This window comes from Pygoscelis adeliae, unplaced genomic scaffold, assembly GCF_000699105.1.
Source record: "Pygoscelis adeliae isolate BGI_AS28 unplaced genomic scaffold, ASM69910v1 Scaffold542, whole genome shotgun sequence".
In the NCBI taxonomy this organism is placed as follows: Eukaryota; Metazoa; Chordata; class Aves; order Sphenisciformes; family Spheniscidae; genus Pygoscelis; species Pygoscelis adeliae.
In genome coordinates, this window is record NW_008824244.1 from 39,688 (window position 1) to 50,295 (window position 10,608).

General features: G+C 46.7%; 1 protein-coding gene across 1 annotated transcript in view; it reads right to left on the minus strand.

The window, feature by feature from the left end:
• The window catches only part of CCDC30 (coiled-coil domain containing 30), a 37,782-nt gene extending 27,659 nt beyond the window's left edge, over positions 1 to 10,123 (minus strand). Inside the window, exons 1-3 of the mRNA XM_009335243.1 lie at positions 10,029 to 10,123; positions 4,401 to 4,591; positions 593 to 682 (exon numbers count right to left, since the gene is read on the minus strand). Coding sequence (XP_009333518.1) covers positions 593 to 682; positions 4,401 to 4,583 — 273 coding nt within the window. The 5' untranslated portion in view covers positions 4,584 to 4,591; positions 10,029 to 10,123. The remainder of the gene's footprint in view (positions 1 to 592; positions 683 to 4,400; positions 4,592 to 10,028) is intronic.
• Positions 10,124 to 10,608: the final 485 nt, after the last annotated feature.

Here is a 10,608-nt window from a genome sequence, read left to right on the forward strand (position 1 = left end):
TCTGTTTTTCCCTCCCTGAGACAATGCCATTAATTACGATGCATTTTCAAACACATAATATATGAGGTTTTCCAAGCAGAGGGCTCCACCACACCTTGCTCCAAGGACAAGTCAGTTCTGCACATTTGTGGTCCCATGGCTGTTGTGAGAGCTAGCCCCAAGCCAGCCTGGCACTGCTAACCTCCTCTTCTAGTCTGCGCTTGCTCCGAGAGTGCAGGAGCCAGAGACTGCTCTCACCGACCTGTGATTCTGCAGAAAAGTCATTTCAGCTGATATAAAAAGAGCTGTTTCTCACCCCCTCAACTTTGGTCCACTCATCTCCAATGACATTTATTTGAGGCTACCATTAAAGGCACATGAGTGCTTACAAGCCAGCCCTGACCCAAAGCTGGTGAGATGTTAACCCTGGCTCTCAGCAGAAGCAATTAACTCATGCGTAGCACCAGGCTGATGTGGTTGCACAGCCTGAGGTCCAGAGCTCACTCGCATCCCATCAGCTAAAAACAATAAAAGCGTGCTTAAGAACAGACCCACTGCTTGAAATCTCAACTACGTGCCACGTCATCAGCAAGAAAATGTGCAAATTTATTACCTTATTCATTGTCTCTCCAGTAAGTTGCGTCGATTCATGCTGCTGTTGGAGTTCATCTTCTAATGTCTGATGAATGTGATCAAACTCATCCTTGCACAGAAAGAGATTTTAATAAATCAACACCACCAGAAAGCATGGCAATGTATCCCTTGACACCAGTGTGTAGGATTTTCAGTTTCAACATATCTTGATTAGAAGCGGGTTTGTAATCATACTTTATATTTGAAGAGAACACTTAAACCAGAGCTACCCCAAATCCTTGTGAAAATCCCTCATTTGTCTCAGCTAGTACTGGGAACTCTGCGGGTTCACTACTTTTTTTTTTTTTTTTTTTTAAAACCTGTGATCTCCTTGGCATCTTCCTTTTAGAGCCTGTGGGCTCCGCTTTGCCCAAAGAAAGATATTGGTGCTGAGTATGCTTGACTCACTTTATCAGAGTAACACTGGGTTACTTCCCCATGTCCCTCTCTTTTGAACCACTCATAAAGTTAACAGATTCCTGCTCCCCTGCAGCCTGCACACATGAACCAGCGTCAAGGATTTGCTAACGCTCAGGAGGTTGGTTGTCATTAATATTTTGCACCTTGGCTCCAGAGAGGTGAGCGTGCTTGTACATGCCATGCCTTCTACCAGAGCCCAGAAAGCATTTCTCCACGTATATATTAGAGATGACCATGCAAAGACGCATGTTTGTACCCCAGCTTTTTGCATTAGTGAGGGTGCATCAAAAAAATCAAATATGCTTGAGCAGTCTAGCTAAAAGCTGCATTCATTTCTCTAACAGACAGGAACGTAATCCGGACCTGCAGTCTAAGAGTGAAACAAGTACGTAACAGGTCATTTGAGAATAAGAAAGGCTACACGTTCCAGTAAACAGTAGCAAGAGCAATTAACCTATTAACCTGTAACACTGCTGTGACTCTAATGATTCTGTAAAACAAGTGTGATGCTACCTCAAACAATGGAGTGCTTAACCAACAGTTTCTAGTTCACAAGCATGGACAGCAATGACATCATCTGGGGAGAAAAAACAGTCTGTTTTAGAGAAACTGTTTTCCTGGAAAATGTCTTTCACCTGGTTTTAAAAACACAGAAAGAAAGATGCCCAGTATAAGAACTGCAGAGAAGTTGTGTTTGATTAGCAATGAGGAGCATTAAGCTTATAATGCGTTTTGATCATGCAAGAATACATTTTCCTTAAATAAGTCTCACTCCTCTAAACAGCTGCATGAAAAGTGGGTAAAAGTCAGGTAGTTACAGGACTGCCTACCTACTAGGGGACTCCGGCACCACGTACCAGGAGGAATTGAAGTAAACTCCACACTGTTGTTCACACACAGACAGCCTATATTATCTCCACGTACAAGACTTTGCCTTGGCTCTGTCCTTCACCCAGCCCAGCTGCAACAACACTCTCCCCACCTTTATCCAGCATTCAAAACCAGTCTTGTTACAGAAACATGTTCATTACAGGATCATTAGAAAGAAGGGTCCTGAGAGGGTACTGCTAGGAGAAGTCAGCTGCGTCCTCAGACGGACGAGCTCCGCGCAAGAAGGTTTGGATTCAACACCAGACTTGCAGGCATCTGCATCCTTCATTTGCCCTGGCCCGGCCCTACTTCCCTTACTCAGCCGTGGGCCTGAAGGAAGAGCAAATCCAGCCACACCTGGTAAAGGCTCGGCAGCAGATGTGGTTAACTGGCATTTCATTGGAAGGCTACAGCTCTGCTTCCCCTTTTTAACTACAAGGTTAGTTTCTATTTAACTACGTGGGGTTTCTATTACACCGCTTCATAGGAAAAAATGCAGCAAATATTTGTATCAACTGACAGGCATTCACAGGTAGATTATTCAGGATTTGCAGAGAGGCATTTTCTATCCAAGAGTGGGAGACAGCGCATCAGGGAAGTTTCTCTGCCTCACTGCAAACAGATTCTTTGATTCCGAGGTGGATATTTACATCTGAAGGTGTTATTGTACCATAGATGAATCCCGAATGACACCCAACCCTACAATAGTTAGGCAGACTAGGACTCTCCAGCCAGAAAGGGATGCTCTTGAGGTCAGTAAAATACCAAGTGGCACAGAAAAGGCAGATAAAAAGGCAATTGTTCACTGCCTCTTCATACAAGAGCTGGAAAGCATCAAACAAAGCCAGGAGATGGTAGGCTGAAACAAAGGAACTTCATGTGACAGTAACTGAACTGTGAAAGTCCTTGCTACAAGATGTCGGGGATGTAAGAAAACTGCATGGGTTTAACAAGCAACCAAATTCATGGAAGATAAAAATTAATCAAGGACTACTAGACACAACAATAGCACCTCTGGTTCAGACACTGCATGGCACTGGAGGCGAGGGGAGCATTTCTGATGAACTGTCAGGACATATTTGCCCTCCTATGACACCGTCTTCTGAGGTTTTGCACTTGGCTTCTGGTCAGATGGCACAACACCAAACCAAGCTGAGCTGTGCAGCGGATGTGCCGAGCCTCCCTCCTCCAGACAACTCACCCAAAAAAGGCCAAGAAGCTTTTCAACTCCAAACCAGTTTTATCAGAATGAAAAACTAGAAACTTAAAACTGTAGAAAGTTCAAGGTAGTGACAGAAAATGAGACAGAAGCGAAACGGTCTGTCCACAAGTTTTCCACCTACTTGTGCCCCAGCAGGCAGCCCTTGCTTCCAGCCAAGTCCGACGTTGGAGGTCACCAAACCCTGCCAGTCCCCTCCGTCCCCAGGAGGGCTTTCCTGTGACTCCTGGCAGCCTGCTCTTTGCGGGGGCTGCTCTCGGGTCCCCCTTGCAGCCTGGAGCCTTCTCCCCTAAGCTCACCCACTGGGTCCCCAGGCAGGAGCAACCCCTCTCCCTCCAGAGGGGCGGCCTGGCCTGGCCACTTCTGAAGTGGCAGAAGGAGATTGGGAAAAAGAAGAAAAACTTAACGCTCTGTATCAGAAACACCACAGGGCTAAACAGGCTCTAGACCTGGCCCAGTGCAGCAAGTTTTATGCTCCTGTACATCCGACAGCCATTGCTGTCAGAAGTAAGTTACGGATGAGGCCAGCAAGCACAGCAATGTGGGAGAAACAGCTACAAGAGCCAGCAGCTCCTGGGCTCCAGCTCTGTGAAATGGCCATATGGAGGAGTAGGCGGAAATCAGTGGCCTTGGTGGGAGGGAGATCTCCCTAACCGAGATGATCAGCCACAAACTGTCTCTCCAACACGCAGTAGCTGCTGCTCCTCCACCATTTGGCAGCGCTCTTCATCTCGACCTCGGAAAGCAAAAAATCAAGACATGGATGGTCCTCTCTAACCTGCCAATCATCAAGTCATGCTGTGAAATTTATTTACTGAACTCAGTTTGTAAGCAGAGGTTTGCTTAACTTCCATCCTCTAGCTCAGCAACTAGAAGACAAGGGAAGAGTTTTAACCTCACCTTAAGTATAGGGAAGGTTTTTTTCTTAAATTAATAATTTTCAGGGGAACTCAGTCATCTGAAATAAAATACTGGATCATCAGGAAATCTGGATTAGTAGAAAGTCATTATTACCCAATGAAGATCCTCAGACCAGCTATATCACAAACTCTTCAACATTAGCTCTGTTAAAATTAATCCTATTCACTATCCCTATGCAAGATGTGGGAGCAAATCAAGTGTAAATATACAAATGTGAAAACTAATAAAGAAATCAACTTCAGCATTAAGAATCCACAGTGTCCTCACACATAGGAGAAATATTTTTACTTAAAATCTCAAAGACAACCTTTTCCCCAGCGCGCTGTCGGTCAGCCTGAGCAGCTAAAGCAGGAGGTACCTGAAGCTGTGCCGCACACAGCCTGTCTATGTAGCTGTGTGAATTCAACTTCTGATCTGCGATCTCCAGTTTCTCCAGCAGCGTCGTTCTTTCTACCAGTAAATAAGCAATCTGTTCGCTGGCATTACTGTGAGCTATTTCGGACAAGCCTTCCTGTTCCAGCATCTCCTCGACCTCCTTCATCTGGGCTTCTGCAAGACAAGGCTTTCTGTGAGCAGAGGAACAAATGAAGCCCGATTCCTTCCAGATCTGCGTCCTAGCTCCTCTAAACACTCCCCACCACAACAGCCCTGGACCTCACCAACAGCTCATAAAATGTTTAGTCTCTTCTCCTGCTTCCCACCTCCCTTTCTGCCTCCTATCCCCTGTTCTTATCTCAGCCCTATTCCCACTGTCCCAATGTTTCTGATCTGTCCCAACGTTTCTGCTCACACCCACGACCCTGCCTGCCAAGCAAGTGACAGGACCTGCTACATCTAGACTGAGTTCTCCTGCCCTGCTTTAAGCGGGAGAGGAGTTACGACCATTTTCTTCTACCCAGCGGCTAAGTTTCACGAACCTGGTTATCCCCAACCCTTTTACTCCTTTATACAGTTTGGTGGAAATTAACAACAGATTAAAAAGGCATTGAGAGAAACCAGACGGACAGGCAATCACATAAACATTTTCTTTGGAAGAAGAGACACAAAATACTGTATCACTTACAAGCAGAACATCACTATTTTCCTAAGGACTGTCTGGTAGGGAGGCAGATCTGAATATCGGGGGTCAGACTAGATGATCTTTAAAGGTCCCTTCCAACCCAAACTATTCTATGATCTTATTTTTCCCCATGCACAGCAGTGATGCACAGCAGCACCTGGTGCACTGGGCGCAGCCCGTGGTGGAGATCAGGGTGTTGGATCCCATGGGATGTGGTAGGGAAGCACAGCGAGGAACCAACAAGGGCCTGAAGCAGTTGGAGAAACAGCACCCCGTGGGCACAAAGGGACTCGGAGTACTTCTTAAAACATGACTTTAGAAATCACTCCCTGAACAGCATTCCTGACCCATTTCTCCAAAACCAGCTATAAACCCAGGCTAAGGACTGCTTCTGGTAACACAGACCTGTTGTTTGAAGGTCTCCTGTAGGATTAAAGGAGTGAGAAATCCTTTTAGAATTAAGCTGTCAATTCTTCACCGTTTATCCCAAAATTATTGCTAGGAAGACTCTGCACTGCAAAAAACTTCAAGATTCAACAGCCTCCACGGCAAATAGATGACAACAACATTTGCAAGAGAAGTTGGTTTATGGCTAGGTACCACTCTGTTTGTGCAACACACAGTTGTTAAAAAGAGCCCCTCGTTTGCATGGTTGGAAATCTATCTGCCAGGAGAATATGAAGAACCTCTGGTCTCCCGTGTGGTCAGGGCAGCAACGCCTGCACTGGATCCAATAGCTTGTTAAGCTAAGGAAGGGTTTTCCAAAAGCCTCCCTATGTAATTCATATTAAAAAGAAAACCAAACAACCCTGCTCCCAATTTCTAGCCCAAAGCAGATTATAAAGGTTTCCAAGTGCTGTAGGATGGGAATTGCGGGGAGTTGTGGGTTTTATATGGAGGAAGGAGGGATATTCACACTCTTTTGCTGCTTAGGGAGCTAGAGTTAGACATCTGAAGTTAAGCAGAGCAAATATTCCTCGTACAGGGTACAGGACACATACACAGGATACGTGCACTGCTCTGGACAAATCTGTTCCTCACTTCCCACACTGGATTTAACAGAGGACCCAGTGCAATCACACCCTAAGGCTCAAATCAATCGCATGTTTCCACTCTGCATTTTGCAGCCAGCTCTGTCCGGCCCTATGGATGGAAAACACCCTGCGGTTTCCCATTCGCCTTCCCCTGTGGTTACAAATTACAGCTTGTTCAATGAAGAGGTCAAACATGGCTGACTTGCAGCTTTCCTGCACGAAGCAGAGCAAAATATTGCATTTTGCAGTTTAAAAATAGCTGGCCACTTGCTCCATATGCATTATGAAGAGCCCACAGCTCACACACCACTGAACCCTCCCCCTTGCCTCCAACCTGCCTTGCAATTTCCTCCCACAGTTTTGCCAAATCCCATGTAAAATAAGCTGAAAGCTGCTCTGCTTTATGGCCAGAAACGGGACAACCATCTCCCTTTAGGACCAATGCTTTGGTCTCATACGGCGGCTCCTACACTGGCAGTTTCGCTTGCAAGTACCTCCCCTACACCCAACCTGCAACACAATCCTAAGCAGTACAGTTTGGGGTAACAGGACCTAGAAATTTTCCACAGGCTGAAGAGGGAAAAAGGTTTGGGAGGATGAGGGGGGTCTGCTGTACACAGCACAGATCACCTGCTTGTAAAAGCCCATTAATTTCTTATGAGTATCTCAAACACCTTCCCTACCACGTCCAACGTGTCCCATTTGAGAAGAACAAACGCCTCGTACAAGCAATGTTATACCAGTGCACTGATGTGTTCCCACTAGCACGTATCTCCTGCACCACCTCTGCATCCGCTTCTTCGGAAGCCAGTTTTATATTTGCAAAGGTGTCTTACCCCAGGAAGTTTCTCAGAAATAAGCAGTTCACCGGTATCCTCACACCCACGACAGAACTGCACCCTCTCATCCATGCTGGGTATGTTTAAGCAGTACCGCTGTTACAATAAACAAGCTCAGGCCACGACTATTTATTCTTTTTGTTTCATTTTTTAAACAAATCAAGGCAAACCCCCAACAGCATTGTGTTTTACTGCCATTACATTTGTTTTTCAGAAAGGCTTTTGGTAATGCAGCACATGAGTTATCGATCTGCCCTCCAAAAACACCGAGGCGTATTCAACAAGAACCATCAGAAATGGATTATGAACTGCCTCGAGGAAAGGAAAAATTTCACCCTGGGCAGGGGTACCAAATGAGGTAAAGCTCAGATCAATAGCCCAACATAAAACCAGCAGCGGCTGCTCTCTGCGGTAACTCTTCGAGCCCATTGCAGGCAAGAAGTAAATGTGTAAGTAGAAACTTACTTTTTATCATCAGAAATAGCTTTTAGCAGATCAAATTGCTCCCAGAGATCCTCGGACCAAGCGGAGCTTCTGATCTGTTTGGCTGCTTTTGGGAGAGGGAGTGCACTCAGTCCCGAAAGCCCACCCAAGTGATCTCCCGCATTTACCCGAGTCTTTGCCTCTTCCCTTCCCCCGTCGCTCTGCTCCCCAAAGCTGGGACTCCCAACTGCCTCTACAAGCAAGATCAGGACAGATCCTGTCCACTTGCACCTCACCATTCACAGGTCAGGCCCCTCCTTGGTACCGCAGGCTTGGACCAGCCTCTGTCCTCAACTGCCCTTTCCCGTCTGAACTCGTTATCATTTCAAGCCTCCCAAAAGCTCCCTACCACCATCCTCTGTTTTTGCCTTGCCCACATTTTTGTTTAACAATCCCAGTAGACTGGGGTCTGCCTTTCCACAAGGCCCTTCTCCAGCCCTGTTTCCAGCCTGATCTGCAGTATCATCTTGTCCCTACTAAAGACAACCAGCTGCCCCGCAAAAACAAGAGGGGGAGTAAGACCCAGAGGACAACCAACTTCTAGTTCAAGACCTTCAGCCTGTCCTACAACCCACGGGGCTCAGGAGGCACCTCTGGGTCGGTTTGCACAAACTCTGATGAAAAGCAGAAGCCCAAGGAAGAGACACAGCGATGCAGCATCGAACCCTGCAGCAGAGGTTACGTTAGAGACCCGGAGCAGGCAAAGTTCTGACAGAAGCCTTTGAGGAAGTGCAGCAGCTAAAGCACAAGCACGTCCATCCGCTCTGTGCCAGATATAGCCAGTGGGTTGTTTGGGTTTTTTCCTTCAGAGGCTGACCTGGAAAGGAAAAAGCCAGTCCCTCAAGAAAAGGATCTACAACCATCCCAAAACACATCAGGGCTGGCATCCCTCACTGCGGAGGACAGCCTGGTGGAAGGCTGGGCTTCATCCACTGCCCAGATCACTAAGTTATGAATGCATATTGCAGGGCCGCTGCTAATGCCACCAGTAAGGTAATAACAAGTCTTAAAAACTAAAGTCTGACAGTGATACCCCAAACCAAACTCCTCCAGAAAGCTGCACGGAAACACCATGCGGCACCAAAGCACGGCAGAACCACACAAACCCCTCGAGGACAGCAGGCTGGTAACAACTTGATCACAGTTAGCAACCCATCATGGACACGGATACACTTAGATCCATGGCCATGGATCTCTCTTTCCATTCGAGTGTTAATCATTGCTCGACAGCCACAAAAGTACTTAAAAAATGGAAAAAGTCCAAAGGAGCAGAGCCACTACGAGGAAACAAACACAAAGCCAGCTTTTGGGACATTTTTGTCACTCGCCTGCCACCTCGTGGGGAAGATGAGAGAAGAACCAGTAATAAAGTTTTCTGCCATAGCGATGCTCGCAAAGGCTCATTAGTCATTTAAACCCTTGCGTAGCAGCATTTTCAACACTAAACGATGGCTTTACGTGCCCAGAGGAACCAGATTTTCAGGCAGTGCTTAAGCACACCCATCTTTGAAAAGTCTCTCCATCAGATGTGCTCCCTGAAACCCACAGGTTGGCCAAAACTGAACAGAGAATCAAAACTGCAATCAATTTCCCCAAATTCCCATATTTGCCTCCCCAGATAAAGCCTGCGTAACAAAGAAACTGTTCAAGCTGTGCTATCACCCTCAATTTTACCTTAAGACCAGGATAATACACACCACAAAAGGAGGAGTTAATGATAACGGTGTGCTATTAGCAGCACTCAAAGCACAACAGAAGATGAGGAAGACTAAAGAACTAAACCCAGCAAAATGTATTTGCCCTTACTGGAAGCGATTCCAGGGTTTGAGAAGAAAGCAAATCATTTGAAGTGAAATATAAGTGAAATAATTTGTTTTAAACAAAATGACTAACTAAAATAAGCACACAGGACAAGTTTTGAATCGCCACCACGAACACACCGCCGTCCTTCAAAGCTGTTTTAAAAAACGTGGACTTTGTCTAAACCAAAGCCAACGGCAAATTCACTGACTTCATGGGAACACAGCTCAACACTCAGTTACCCAAGGAGTCACTGTCAAATAATTTAGAGCTGGAAAACAAACAGCACGAACACACCACCGTCCTTCAAAGCTGTTTTAAAAAACGTAGACTTTATCTAAACCAAAGCCAACGGCAAGTTCACTGACTTCAGCGGGAACACAGCTCAACACTCAGTTACCCAAGGAGTCACTGTCAAATAATTTAGAGCTGGAAAACAAACAGCACCATCAATTCTGTTCTTCAAACAGCCTCTGGAAGATGCTTAGTGCAACAACGGAGCCACATGAAGCGAGAAACTGCCCGATTCACTGAATAAAGGCAGTAAAAGCAGACAAGAACCTCTAAGTCAATTACAAATCGGTTCTAATATTTCATTAATGCTTCTGCCAACCTCCCAAACAACACACCACGCACGCTGGTCTAGCAGAACTCACTGAGAAACGCTGCTCTGCTCTCAAGGAAGCTTTAAACCAGTGCTGCTGAAAGACCCGTACACCACTACCTGTTAACGCATCTCCTCAGACCGTGTTTTGGAGGGAAAGGATTACCCTGCTGCAGCTGCAGCCCCGTCAGCTCAAGCCTGAGCTGTTCGTTTTCTTTTTCATATTCGGTGGTGATGGCGTCCCGTTCCTCCGTCAGGTTACGGACGTGACCCACATAGCTTTCCACCTAGAAATAAAGAAAACATCACTATACCTGAGCGTGTTTACCAACGCCTGGCCAGCAAGTTGTTGGCGCAAATAGCCCTCAGTCCCCCGATATTTACAGGATAACCTCAAACATTTGTGGGACACTACTTCTTTATGTCTTTTGTAACATCCAGGGACGTTAAAAACTCGACCGAAAGGGGCTGGAAGGCGGGAGGGGATGGAGGTACGGAGGTGCTGGGACGCAGGCGACTCTCGACCCCGGCTCTGTGGGAGACGCAGGGCTCGCCGGGTGCTTTTCGGTGCCCCAACGCGAGGACCCGGGCCGTATACCCGTGAGCTCTTGGGGGCGAGAGGAAAGCAGCTTTTGGCCGTGAACACCCGTGAACCTGCTGCTGCAAAAAGAGGGGGAGACGGGGGTGTTTGGGCCCGGATGGGTTAAAACCCGAAGGGGTAACTCTGGCCCCTTCTCCCGGCCCTT